Genomic DNA, 15,280 nt, shown 5'->3' on the forward strand with positions numbered 1-15,280 from the left:
TTAGATTTAGGGTGAAATTTATGTAAAACGTAAAAAGTTCACGCTACAGTGATACTTTATTAGTATGTAGTATCATCACTTAGGTAAGTTGCAGGCACATCTGGAGGATCCCATGGCCCTCCACCTGTGACCACAGGTAACATGACCTCAGGTGACCTCAGTAAAGTCAGTGACCTCTTCTCAGGTGGGGTCATTGAGTTTAATGAAGTACTCTGAGGTCAGGTTACCTGTAGTCACAGGTGGAGGGCTGTGGGAACCTACAGCTGTGCACGCAAATTACCTGAGTAACATCCCCATTTATCGCTGCGCAGTCTCTGTTTGAAGTCTTCAGTGGGCGATCATGTTCCATGATTGCACTCTGTGAGTTCATATGTAGCAGAGCTGGAATCATCGTGGGATCTTGTTTAGATTACATTGTACCTGCAGGGGTGTTTTGGGGGTTAATAAAGTGGTGAAAGAGGGTGTGTTTTATATTTTATTTCAAATAAAGGACTTTTTTGGTGTTTGTGTTTATTTACATTCACTTACAAATTAGTCATGGGAGGTCTCATAGATGCCATTACTAGTCTAGGGCTTAGTGGCAGCTGTGAGCTGTCATTAACCCCATATTTCCCCGATTGCCATCGCACCAGGGCAATTGGGAAGAGTCGAGTAATTGTTGTATTTAATGGATGTGACAACTCTGTTCAGCTGCAGGCTGCTATTTTTAGGCTGGGGAGGCCCAATAACCATGTGTCTCTCCAGCCTGAAAATACCAGCCCCCAGCTGTTGGGCTTTATCATGGCTATGTATCAATATTGGGGGGACCAATTTAGTTTAATAATTAAAAAAAAAAAAGGCCACTTGCAGTTCTTATTTTGAGACACAGCCAAGAGAGGCTCAGGGCCAGGGGGCTGCAGCCTGTAACAGTATGCTTTATCCCTGCTGAGTATTATACTAGGGGGGAACCTTACGCCATTTTCATTATTTCTTTATTTATTTTTTCTGTATGATACACATGGCATCTGTGATTGGAAGACACGTCAGACACGCTGTCACTCAGGCTGGAGGTGTGTCTGACTGCAACCAATCACAGAAGCCGGTAGGTGGGGAAAGCATTGCATATGCAATGAAGGTAATAAGCAGCCGCGGGAGCAGCTACAGCTGCTCTGGAGGCTCAGTAAGTACAGTGCGCTTGCTCCTATCCCCCTTTACCTTCTAATACCATTTAATAGCCAGTATTCTGGTCCTCATAGACTTATATAGGACCCAAATCCGGCCCGGAATTGGATTTTTTTAAAAATCTGGTTAGGTTTGCCGATCCCTGATATCTGCGAGTCCACCCTTCACTATTGTTAATCAATTGTAAGATGTCATCGTGGTCTCATGTTGTCAAAATGTGAACAGCATGATGAGGAGGACTGTTTAAATAATTCTAATTGAACCCCAAAATTTATTGGGTGATTCATGGATTAAACCCCTGTTGTGAATTTTGCCATTACGTTCCTTACTAGAGAACAGCAAGTTGTGCAAAAATTACTGAAATTTTGAACAGTTGGAGATGTGCAATTCAAAATTTAAAGAAGGTCACATTAAATTCACCGGAAAAGGTCAAATTGCATTTTAGGATCATCCTGAAATTTCACCCAAAATTCAAATATCCCTGACTTTTTGTGAGTAGTATATTCTTCTGTGCATCAATAAACAGTATCAGCATATATCTGTACCAGACATATTACCTATATATTCAGTTTTGCTCTGGTGTCCCAGATTTCTGCTAGTGATTAGCTGATCGATATATGAGGTGGGCACATTGAACGGCTTGCTTTTCTCACAATCTCCAATTTTTTTGACCTGCCACCAATGTTTATCAACCTTGTTTAGAAGCAAAAGGATATCCCCTTCTTCCAGACTAATGATGTTTCCATCAATAACCTTAAACATATAGTTGCTGACAACTCTCAAGATCACTGGCTTTGTTGCAGGGTGAGACCTTTTCCAGCTGCGGCCTTCCAGTGTCCAAAGTCCAGAGAACATCTCAGGAAACCTAGAAAGAATTGAAAAAAGACCATTCAAAGAGATAGAACTATTTATAGAGAAAAACATGAAGTGGAGTCTGTCATTTGTGGGATGAATCATATGTATAAAACTGTAACCAATTCATTAGGACTACAGCTGCTCACAATTTAACGTATATGGGGGCAGCACAGCCCAACTGTGCCCTACATGAGACATCAGGGTCATCTTGAGGATCTGAACACACTGAATCCTTTGTTCACAGAGTAGATAAGTGTGATCAATGGTTGATTTAAAGATGCTGGACAGTGATGTCTCCTGACCACAACCTACACATGTACTGGTGTGTTGCCCAGGATTATGGGGTACTCAGTACTGGGCCGTATATTTACGGGAATGCTGTGTCATGGGTGAATGCTGGCCGTTGCCCGGTTCAGTGACCCTGGGGACACTTTTTAATGGGCAGTATTTACAGGGCAGATTAAAGTCATTTGTGTGACACCACCTGCGGGTTGCGGTTAAGATGTTGCAACCGCCGCTGCTGAGTTGGTTATCCCTAGGGCTGGTGGTAATGGCAGCTGTGGTGGTAGGCCCTCCACAGGTAGGGCTGAGCCCCGGGAGATGTATGGTGGGGACTTTCGCCGAAGAAGGGAAGCCACACCGTGGGTTGTAAGTTAACAGTCTTTATTCACAGTTGGGCCCTTGAACGGCTGGTTCAAGTCCCTGTATTTCCAGTGCCAGTTTGATGACTCAGTTGCTCTGTCTCCGGCACCCTCAGTGTGGTTGGGTCCCCTTGGCTTGGAGCTGGTTTGGAGCCCGACTGTCCTTTTGGCAGTCTCCTCGTCTGTACGGTGGATAGTGTGGACACTGTAGGGCCGGTCCGTGTCCCAAACCCTGATCCTCCCATTACTGCTGATGCCCCCGGATCTGTGGGTCAGTGAGGTTGGTGAAGGTCCCCTTACCATGCAGGTAATTGCCAGGCTGTGAAGCTGAAGCCTGCCCCGTCGGTGCTCTAGTCCCAGTGGTACTCGGGTGTACCTACCCTGGAGACCACTCTCCTGTGCCCCCGGGCCACCGTTATACGACCCAGCTCTAGGCACGTCTCTCTGCTTGACTCTCTACTCTTGACTGCTCACTGTCCCCTCCCACCAGGCTGTCTAGTCCCCTAGACTGGCTCCGCCCTCTAGGTGGCTATCCCTTTGGTTTCTGACTAGCCAATTACCCCTGGTGTGGAGTGGGAATTTTGGTGTGTGCAGATGTCACTGGCACTGGTGTTCCAGGTCCCTGGGGGCAGGTCCTGCATCCTGGTGAGGATGCAGTACCTAGTAGTGCCCTGAGTGGTTCAGGGGCACTACACTGGCATGTGTTGTCATTTGGTAGAAGGCAGTAATCCATTGGCAGGCATCTCTGATGGTGGCTTATCTCCCATGGAATCAAAGGATTCTGCTGTTTCCGCTCTTATAAATGCATTGAAAAATTTGGAGTATTATGGTTTCCACCTTCTTTTCATCATGACATTTCTATAAATGCTGTGCTAATCCAATTCTTATCACTCGCCTCGGCAGTCAAATTTAGTTTTTACATTTGCATTTCTCCCTCCTCTTCCTACAAGAGCTATAACTTTTTTATTTTTACTCTGACATAGCCAAAGGGGCATACACAGACAGAAAAAGACCACTGTCTAACAACAATATATGGGCCTTTTGCAGTGTAATGGCCCTTACAATGCACAGTTTTACATATTTTGGAGGTGGAAGTAGCCTCCCTACCTCTTGGGCCCCTGTGGGGCTCCACAGGTTGAACCAATGGTATATCCCCCCCTCTGCATAGCCGTATAAGAGTTTATTATTCACTGAATGCGTTATAGTTTTAACCCCTTCACCCCGGGCGATTTTCAATTTTGTTTTTTTCTCCCCTTCTTCCGAGAGCCCTAACTTTTTTATTTTTCCCTCTCTATTGCCATATGAGGGCTTATTTTTTTGTACGTTTGAATGAAATCATTAGTTTTATCATATAGTGTACTGTAAAATGGGAAAAAAATTCCAAGTGCTGTGAAATTGCAAAAAAGTGCAAATGTACGATTGTTTTGGGGTCTTTTATTCACAGTAGTTACTATATGGTAAAAGTGATGTGTCCATAGGATGCCTCATGTCAGTACCAGTTCGTAGATACTAAACGTATATTTTTACTTTTATCTAAGGGGTTAAAAAAAATACAGAAGTTTGTCCAAAAGAAATAAAAAAGAATAGCACTTTTGGCGCCATTTTTCTGAGACTCATATAGTTCTCATTTTTCGGGATCTGGGGTTCAGTGTGCCTTCTTTTTTGCATTTTAAGCTCAAATTTTTATTTTCGCTTTATAAGACGCACTTTTGTTCCCCCAAATTTTGGGGAAAAGTAGGGGGTGCGTCTTATAATCCGAATATACGGATTATATACTGCAGGGTCCAGGGGAGGTGGGGGCCGCTCTGGAGCCGTGCTGGAGGCTGAGGGAGGCTGGTAGAGGCAGGTGAAAGCTGCGGGCGGCAGCGTTAGATCTCCTGCTCCCGCTCATATAATATGCACAGCCGCTGTCCATCACCGTGGTGCTGAAACCACACTGTGGTGATGGGCTGGGGGAGCGGCGCATATTATATCTGCCTGTGTTTCGCTTTGATCGCACATGCCCCCCTGTGTTAGCTATGGCCCCCATGCTGCTGCCCATAGTAAAATAAAAAACTCTTTCCTTACCTCCTCCTGCATGTCTCCCCGGTCTCCCTCCTGCTGCTGTGATCAGGCACGCAGAGATATCTCTCTGCTGTGCCGATCACATGACCACACCGAGAACCAGGAAGTAGGAAGTGCAGAAGACAGGAGGAGCTCAACCCCACGGAGGGAGACATGAGGTAGGACAGTGCTTGAGAAGGTAAGGAAAGAGTTTATTTTACTAAAAGTAGCAGCATGGGGGCGATATCTAACACAGGGTGATGTGTGTCAGCGACAGTGGGCCGTGTGCCAGCCACAGGGGGGCGTGTGCCAGCCATAGGGGCCATTTGCCAGCAATAGGGGCCATGTGCCAGCCACAGGGGGCCGTGTGCCAGCCATAGAGGACGTGTGCCAGCCATAGGGGACATGTGGCATCACTGGGGGCCGTGTGCCAGCCACAGGGGACCGTGTGCCAGCCATAGGGGCCGTGTGCCAGCCATAGAGGACAAGTACCAGCAATAGGGGACATGTGGCATCACTGGGGGCCGTGTGCCAGCCACAGGGGGCCGTGTGCCAGCCATAGGGTCCATGTGCCAGCCATAGGGGACATGTGGCATCACTGGGGGCCATGTGCCAGCCATAGGGGCCGTGTACCAGCCATAGGGGCCGTATGTCAGCCATAGGGGCCGTGTGCCAGCCATAGGGGACGTGTGGCATCACTGGGGGCTGTGCGCCAGCCACAGGGGGCCGTGTGCTAGCCATAGGGGCCGTGTGCCAGCCATAGAGGACGTGTGCCAGCCATAGAGGACATGTGGCATCACTGGGGAATGTGTGCCAGCACAAGGGTGCTATATTCAATATAAGGTGGACATATCCATATTAAGCGGGCTAATTTTAGGATGGGGGGGCTATGAGGAACATATACCCTATATGATTTGTTAGACTGACACTGGCATTATAAGACGTACCCCATTTATTAAAAAATTCTCTATTCCTTCACCAAATTTGGGGGTACGTCTTATAATCAGGTGCGTCTTATAAAGCGAAAAATACGGTATACCTTTTTTGTGCGGATGCTACGTTTTGATCGCCTGTTATTGCATTTTAACTGATTTTATATTTTGATAGATCGGGCATTTTGGACCACGGCAATACCAAATATCTGTATATTTTGTCTTTTTTAACTTTTATTTTCAATGGGGCGAAAGAGGGGTGATTTGAACTTTTAGTTTTTTTTCATTTTTAAAACTTTTTTTTAACATTATTTATTTATTTTACTAGTCCCCTTAGGAAACTTTATCACCCCACACTGCAATTGCCTGTGCATTTCTGCTGATCAGACAGCATCGCTCTGATTAGGAGAAATGCTGCTTTCCTGTGAGTGCCAGCGCTCTCATAGGAAGTGAGTTATGGTAACATCAGGGGTCTTCAGCTGACCCCGTGCTACCATGGCAACAAGGTGGCCCATGATGACATTACAGAGCCACCGATGGCGGCGGGGAACAGCGTGATCTCCGCCGCAGCCATTTAAATTGCGCTGTCAGTATTTGACAGTGACATCTAAAGGGTTAACAGGCACGGGTGGCTCTCCAATCAACTTGCGCCTGTTAACTATACAACTCTGCTGATCAGATCAGCAGAGATGTACGGGGATTACTACGGGCTTGACGCCAGAGCCTGCGGTAACGGGAAATAGGCGACCAAGGACATACCAGTACATCCTTGGTCGCAAGGAGTTAAAGGGAATCTGTCACCAGGTTTTTGCTCCCACATCTGGGAGCAGCATAATGTAGAGACAGAGATCCTGATTCCAGCGATGTGTCACTTACTGAGCTGTTTGCTGGCATTTTGATAAAATCAATGTTTTCTCTATTGCAGATCTAGCAGTTATACAGAGCTCATGAATATCCTGGACTACCTAAGCAGCACGCCAAGTAGTCCTCTAATGATAAGATCACTGTGTAATCAGCAGTAGATTATTAAAACTACACTAAAGGTGGTGTCACACATAGCGACGCAGCAGCGATCACGACCAGCAATCTGATCTTATCCACAGCAGGGGCCAGGTCGTTGCTGGATGTGACACACAGCGACAGCGACGGGACGTCGCTGCTACGTCACCGAAAATGGTGACTTAGCAGCGACGTCGTTGTCGTCGTCGCTATGTGTGACACCACCTTAAGCAGTCCAGTAAGTGACATCGCTGGAATCAAGGTCGCTGTCTCTACATTATCCTGCACTTAGATTAGGTGGAAAAAACCTGGTGACAGATTCCCTTTAACTCACAACACTCATTTTACAATATAATGTACTGGAAAACTGGAAAAATAATCCAAATAGAATGAAATAGTAAAAAAAAGTGTAATTCCACTTTGTTTTTTGTTTTTACTATGTTCATTGTGCAATAACAATGACCTGGAAATATTGTTCTCCAGGGCAGTACCATTAGTAATACCAAACCTGTATAGATAAAATGCAGAAGTTTGTAAAAGAATATATATAAATAATAAATGTGGGTTGTGCCGTCACTTCTTTAGACTCTATTATTGAGCATTTAAGGGAAGTTTTTTTGACTAGCGAAAAATTTGGAGAACACACAAGTATTGATAATTTTCTATTGTATTTTTTAGGGAAGTGTGGTGACCAAAGAACTGCAATTAGGCCTTTTGATTTTTATTTTCTTGTTACAGTTTTTACCATATGGGTTCATTAATTTTTTATTTTGATGGATACGACTTTTATGAACTCACCAATACCAAATATGTTTGTTTGCTTTTTTATTTCTTCATTTTTATCTAGGGAAATGGGGAGGTGATTACAATTTTTACATTTAACCCCTTACCGACATAAGATGTACTGGTACCGTACATCATACACCAGCTCCCTGACTTTTATGAGGGCTCGCTTGCCAAGCCGGCATCTTTCCCAGCACATAATGGCTGTTTCAATCAGCCATCATGTGCTTTTAACAGCTGAGGGTGGAGCACAGCACCGCTTGCGGCTGTTAACTTGTTAAATACCGCTGTCAATCCTTGAAATACAGGGGTAAAATAAGTATTGAACACTCACCAATTTTCTAAATAAATATATTTCTTAAAGTGCTATTGAAATGAATGTCTCACCAGATGTCGATAACAACCCATCCACTCCACCCAGGAAAAGAAATCAAACCGTAGATGTCCATACGTTTAGTGATATGTAATAATCAGAAATAATACAGGGAAAAATTATCCAATACATGAAGAAAGAGATGCACAAAAAGTCATGGAAAGTAATGACACCACCTGAAATCTATCAGTAATAAGAAAGCAATCCTGCCAATTAGTGAAAAATAATATCTGGTTCAAGTGATGGCCTATAAAAAGGTGTCACAATACCAAGATGCTACACAACAAACATCTCATGATGGGTAAAACCAGTGAGCTGTTTAAAGACTTTTGCAACTTTATTGTTGCAAAACATACGGATGGCATTTGTTACAACAGAATTTCTAAACTATTAAAGGTTTCAGTGAGCACTGTTAGGGCCATAATTCAAAAGTGGAAAGAACATAATTTCATCATAAACTGACCACGACCAGGTGATCACCACCAGATTTAAGACAGAGGAATGAAAAGAATAATCAGAAGAGTTGTCCAAGAGTTAAGGACTATCTGTGGAGAGTTACAGAAAAACTTAGACTCAGCAGATACAATTGTTTGAAAGAAAACAATAACTAATGCACTTAACCTCCATGGCCTGTATGCATTCTCACTGTGCAATACTCCATTGCTGAACAAAAAGCATGTTCAAGAACGTTTAAAGTTTGGCTCAATAACATTTAGACAAGCATGTGAAATACTAGGGGAATATAGTCTGGTCAAACTAAACCAAAATTGAACTCTTTGTATGCCATAACACACACCATGTTTGAGGGCAAAAAAGCACTGCATATCACCCCAAAAACACCATACTAACAGTGAAGTTAGAATGGCTCAGTCAATCACCTCACCTGAATTCAATGGAAAATTTATGAAATGAACTAAAGCTCAGCGTTCATAGAAGGAGCCCATGGGACCTTCAGGATTTGAAGAGTATTGTGTGGAAGAATGGGCCAAAATCACACATGAACAATGCATGCGACTGGTTTCTCTATACAAGAGATGTCTTGAAGCTGTCATCACCAACAAAGGCTTTTGTACAAAGTATTAAATAAGTTCCTGTAAGCATGTTCAATACTTTTTTCTGTCATTTCTCATTATTACACAAATTACATAAATTTATGGACATCCATTGTTTGATTTCCCAGCTCGAGTGGATTGGATGAGTTATTACCTATATCTGGTGAGACATTTATGTCAATAGCACCTTTACAAAATATATTTACTTTAAATATTAGTGACAAGTTCAATAATTATTTCATCCACTGTATATTTACCTATTAAATTGGTGACATGTTCAATATTAATTTCGTCCCCAGTATGTTACAAAGTAAATGAAAAAAGTTGTGGTGAAATGCGCGTTGGGTGTTGGTGGGGGAGTGCTATTATTCCCTCCCTCTGAAGTACAATGTATGGAGTTATTATTGGTTTTGGCACCTCAAATTTGTACTGTGATCTCTTCTATGTATGCGGTAATCAAACGTGTTTATTGGCTGATGTTGCTATGCCACTTAAATTATATACATACAGTAGATTGCAAAAGTGAGTACACCCTCACCTTTTTGTAAATATGTTATTATATCTTTTCATGAGACAACACTGATAGTATGACCTTTTCATACAATATAAAGTAGTCAGAGTACAGCTTGTATAAGAGTAAATTTGTTGTGCCCTCTAAATAACTCAACACACAGCCTTTAATGTCTAAACAGCTGACCACAAAAGGCATACCTCTTGGGTATGTCGTATGACGGATCCTTTTACCCTTTATTATAGGTAATAGAAGCTTTGATACTACTGTGAATAAAACCTTAGTATCTTCCTTGGTGGGATGTTTCTTCTACAGCAGGGTTCCCCAACTCCAGTCCTCAAGGCCCACCAACAGTGCATGTTTCAGGATTTCCTTAGCATTGCACTGCTGTTGGAACCAGCACCTGGGCAGGTAATTACATTAACACCAGTGCAATACTAAGGAAATCCCAAAAACCTGCACTGTTGGTGGGCCTTGAGGACTGGAGTTGGGGACCTCTGTTCTACAGGATGTAGTTTTTAAGCTTTTTTTGCTCAGAAAACTGTGCCTTATGAGGGTAACCTGAAGGCCATATAGACCGGCAACAACAGCATCTAAAATAGACACAAGGGTTGCTCTCTGCTCCAAGTCAACCCTGACATAAACGTAGTCTACTAAACCCTTCCCACAAAGCCCATATAAAATATCAGTCCGACCCTGCACTGTGAAGGGGAAGTGAAATAATCAGCTTCCTTTCTGAAAACCTTTGAACATATTTAATATTAAGCACTGGGTTTCCATATGTAGAAGCTTCTGCATCAAGATGGTTGTTGCTGAAATGTGTGAGGTCCTTGATGATGGCAGGGGTATTCCCAGTGACAAAGGGGCATGAGGAAATGCAGAGGACACATCCAGTATGTCATCTGTACGTTCCTCAAGACCAAAGACTGACAACTGTTACCATTATAGTATATAAAGAAACACAGGGAACACACAGATCAAGTGTTCTCTGTTATTGCATCATGTATGTTTTCCTCTAGCTGCGGCATGTCAGAAAACAAACTTTGAAAAGATGGCTGAGGACTATGTTTCTCAGATGACCAGTCCAGCCGTTCTTCCACTAGACTGTCTGACGTCTCTCTATGTGTATATATAGGAAAATACACATGTGGAAACCTTCCCACGATCAGTATTGGTTCAGTTTTTGACACTGTAGAATTTCTGCACCATCTCCGCACCTTAGTTTTTTTTTCATTTTTTAATTGCGTTTTTGTGTGCGTTTTTGAAGCTACCTTTTTTTGCATTTTTGATGCTGCGCTTTTTATCTGTTGTGTGTGTAACCCTTAGGCTATGTGTCCACTGGAGAATGTAGCTGCGGATTTTTCTGCATCAAAATCCGCGGCTTTCCCGCAAAATGCGCACCTTTTCAAAGGTGCGGATTTGCTGCGGATTTACCGCGGAATTGCCGCGGACTTGATGCAGATTTTTTTTTTTCCAATTTTAAAGCCAAAATCCGAATGAAAATCCGCAACAATAATTGACATGTTGCAGATTTTTCCGGATCAAAATCCGCACGAAATCCGCTGCGGAAAAATCCGTAGCATGGGCACAGCATTTCCAAAATGCCATAGAAATGGCTGGGAAGTGCCTGAGCTGCAGATTTTCGGGAAATCCGCGGCTTTTCCGCGAGAACTCTGCGGCAAAATCCGCGCATTTTCCGCAGCATGGACACATAGCCTTAAAGATATTTTGCTTTTGAACTTTCCTGGTAAGGATATTCTTAGATTCGGTTTACATGCGTTTTTTATACGTTTCCACTGCATAAACACACCAAAAATGCATGTGCGTTTTTTTTACTGCAGAATTTCCGCATCTAACGCAAGTAGTCAAAGTGCCTGCAAAAGAAATTGAAATGGTGCGGCTTTGGAAAACAAAAAAAAATAACAGCAGGTGAGTTTACGTATTGTAAAAAAGAAGCACAGTGGACAAGAGATTTCTGTAATGCTGACATTCCTGCACTAACCTGCCTCTTCTCAGCAGAGACAGCAACTCCCGCACTCCCTCGCACTCTCGCGGTTGTCTTCATGTGCTCCTACTCTATCTCCCTCCCAGATCCTATGCTTAGGGCGCATGCATGCACATCTGCCCTGCTCTTAAATGGCCAGTGCACCATTTCCCAGAAGTGTCTCTCAGGATATGGCTAAGGGGCACTAGGTACTTAAGGCATCCTCACACTATGGCAGGTGCCTGTGCAACGTCCTTAGTGTCATGATTCATGCATGGCTCTGCTATTCCTGAGCCGGTGCATGGGTCCGGTATCCGGGAGGGGCCTGTTTGCTCTGGCCTCGTTTCGAGGGTCACGCTGCTATATCTTGGTTTTGTTGTCTCTTGGACACCGCCAGTGATATTTCAGGTGTGGCATTGTGCTATTTCTGTAAGAAGTACTCTGCTCCGTTTCCCTGCTACCCGGTATCTTTGTCCATACCCCTGACCTGCCCGACCCCCATCTCTACGACCCTGTCTGACTTTGGTCCCGCCTCCCCTGCCTGACCTCCATCCCTCCAGCCCTGCCTGACCTCCTCTGTCCCTGCTTACTCCATGCTCCATCTGTCCTGCCCAGTCTTACCTTTGTGTTTCCTTAGTTACTCTGTCTTCTGTCCTCCCCGGTGTTCCTCCTGTGTAGTTGGCATCTCGGTATCCGACCTCGGCTCTGTTCTTGACTGACTAGCTTTTGCTCCCTGTTCCAAGATGTGATTTCTTGACATTGACCTATTTTTGTTTGACTTCTCTGACGATTAGTTTGGCAACCTCTGGTGGGCGTTTATAGTATTACACTCAGGTTAGTTTTCCTGACTGAGCTTCTGCGCCACCTAGTGGTAGTCTGACATTTAGTCAACCATCCGTTTGCTACCTAGTTGTCAGGTCCCATACTCCAGATCGCTACCTATTCCTGAATCCTCATTTCCATACCTATCTGTCCCTGCCGTGCCCACCATACCTGTCCGTACCCGCTTTCCTGCATGGCCAAGCCATTCTGGCTGTACATGCCTGCACCTGTGTCTGTACCTGAGTCCGTCTCTTGTCCTGGGGGTCAGCTGCCACAGTCCCAGTCTCTGTCATGGGAGTGGCGTCTGATGTCTACCTCATGGCAGGCGCTTATAATTAATCCCCTCCTACCTAAGGCTAAGCCCGCATCCCCCTGTGGTCCAATGGGTCCACTTCTACTCTTGGTCCCTGAATCAACAACATTGTCGAGCGTTACAATTTCTATTAATCCCATTCGCTGTTCTTGTACTGTAAAATGCTGCACTTTTGATACAGTGAAAATACCCTGCATCACAAATACGAATAAAACTCATTATGGGCCCTATCCTGCCCTACACCTGACACACCCAAAATCTGATGTTTCCACCCTTGGCAAATGGCTTTTAACAGTGTGCAAAGAAAAGACTATAAATCATACTGAAAAGGAGCAGATCTGCAGTACCTTCTTACCTGACGGCAACCACTAAACAGTCTACTAAGCTATGTTCTAGCCACCACTGAAGCTGAAAATGGCTGATCAGTTGGGTGGCCAATCTTACATCAATATTTTTCACTAATGCGAAAGAGCTTCTGTAGCGCCCCTGAGACCATCAAGGTGTTACAAGGTTCTGCATCCCCACAAGGATGCAAGGCCTACCCCCTTAGAGACCCAGATCCCAGTGCCGGTACCAACAAATCCCAGTTTTCATCAACATTTCCCCATACAATGGTACCCAGCTAGGGTGGGACCAATGGATGGCTACGTAAAGGTGGAGCCACTCCAGTCCACTAGTTGACCAGGTGGGAGACTGTGGAAAGTAGTCAGAGACAAGTATCAGACAGGCGAGGAGTGAAGGTGAAGGTGGAAGCAGAGTGACGTTTTGACTTGGATTGACGGTGACCTGGTACCCAGGAGAAGTACTCCCGGAACTACGCACTGACGGGGTACAGGACCCTAGGACAGGAAAGAGCTTTAAGCTGACCTGTTAACACCTGCACAGCAAAGGGGACCATCAAGGACCTTGCTGACCCTAAAGAATCCAAAGACTCAGTAGCAAAGGGAGAACCAGGGACAGGACCAGAGACTCCAACAACACAAGGTTCATGCTACCGTCAGGCGGACAGAAGTGGACAAACCACAGAATGGAGACCCCCAATGTTCTATACGACGGGGACCCACTTACCAGAGACAGGTGTAGGGGAATAAGGTACCAGAGAAACCAGACTGGCACTGGGACAAAGGGAACCTGGAGGCGAAACCACCCAGCCTCAAACCCCCAGTTACCAACTCAGAAAAGTGAGTAAACCAGTTGCACTGAATACCTGCGTGGACTCCCTTCTTTCGACGCCCACTGCACCATACACCCGCTAGGGCAAAACCCTACTTGCGGAGGGACTTGCATACTAGCTGCCAATAACCCCAGCCCTAGCAGAGACATTCTGCAGCGGCGGCTCCCTAGATTTAGCCGCAACACCGCAAGTGGCGTCACGTATAAACTTTATTCAACAATCCCCTGTAAATATCCCCATTACAAAAAGGGCCCAGGGCACGGAACCGGGTGACGGCCACCACTGTGACATTCCCCAGACATACACTGCCCAAAACCGAGTACCCCATATCCCTGGGTGCTACACTTCCACTTACACATCTGACACCAGAGCATAATATTACAATTCTACTATAAGATTGCCTATTATACAGTATTGGGCTATGACAGGATCAGACAACTTTAACAATGGAACACATGGGTTAATTCTGCCCTAATACTTTTTGCAGTGACTATTATAAAAAGTCTTTTTGTACTTCCCTATTAAGGCATATGATTTCCTGATGTGTGAAGTGAGTCATTCAGTGAGGCTTCTTCCTGTAATGCTGATTTACAATTACAAAACAATTATATACACTCCTCAATACTGAAACTGTAACACCATGAAGGACAAGTTGCGGAATTATGGAAATCACCAGATAGATATTTAATGATATGCAAGACTTAAAAAAAAATGGAAACTTTTCAAAAGAATCTCCATTTAATGAGTAGTGAATCTGGGCTCCATGTGCAGAAATACTGCACTCATAACCTTGGCTGCTATCAATAAGGTTATTAATGGATATCTGAGGAATGTTCTGCCCCGCTGAATGCCAGCTATGGCAGCACATTGAGTCGATGCAGGTTGCTCACAGTAGCAAGAGCAACTTGTGGCCTGGTGTTGTCGTGTTGAAAAAAAGGCTCCTAGGAGACTATTGAGAAATCAGGGCTGTGGAGTCGGAGTCGTGGAGTCGGAGTCGGAGCTCATTTTGGTGGAGTCGGAGTCGGAATGCAAATACTCCTAAAATATATAATAAATTGGGGACAGTAGTGCAATGCAGAGTGTGATGAAATTTTTTTCATAGGAATTTGGGAAAGTTATGAAATGTCCTATCAATGGCTGTTCTATTTCTATTCCTGATCTAAGACTTCATTCACACACAACATTTTTGCTGCGTTTTTTGAGGATACGTTTTTCAGCTGCAAAACCAGATCAGCTTTTTAAAAAAACTTATCACCTGAAAGGTTTTTGAGATCATAAATAATGCTTTCAATAGCAAAAGCAGATTAGAAAAACACCACACAAACTGACATGCTCATTCTTTGTGAGGTTCCTCACAAAACGCTGTGTCTGAATGTCCTATCTTGAAATCTATTGCCTTTGCTGGATGCCCAGAGTCACTGCATTTCACTGAATTATTTTGCCATCGATGTTCGATATGTTTGTGACAAGAAAAAAAATTGTTAGCAAGACACTGGCGGTAAAAGATACTAAAGCTCATCACACCGGCCAGTTTCTCCAGGCCTTAGTGGAAAAGGTTCTACAAGATTAGGAATGCAAAAAAGAACAGGTTCTTGCCATTGTAACGAACAATGCTTCAACCATAAGTACAATTAAAC

At 44.2% G+C, this 15,280-nt stretch overlaps 1 protein-coding gene across 2 annotated transcripts in view; it reads right to left on the minus strand.

The window, feature by feature from the left end:
- Window positions 1-15,280, minus strand: part of ARHGAP9 (Rho GTPase activating protein 9) — a 279,078-nt gene that overhangs the window by 220,896 nt on the left and 42,902 nt on the right. For both annotated transcript variants that reach the window (XM_075337075.1, XM_075337074.1), the window contains exon 2: window positions 1,719-2,026. In XM_075337075.1, coding sequence (XP_075193190.1) covers window positions 1,719-2,026 — 308 coding nt within the window. The remainder of the gene's footprint in view (window positions 1-1,718; window positions 2,027-15,280) is intronic.

Source organism: Anomaloglossus baeobatrachus, chromosome 2 (assembly GCF_048569485.1).
Source record: "Anomaloglossus baeobatrachus isolate aAnoBae1 chromosome 2, aAnoBae1.hap1, whole genome shotgun sequence".
NCBI classification, from domain to species: Eukaryota; Metazoa; Chordata; class Amphibia; order Anura; family Aromobatidae; genus Anomaloglossus; species Anomaloglossus baeobatrachus.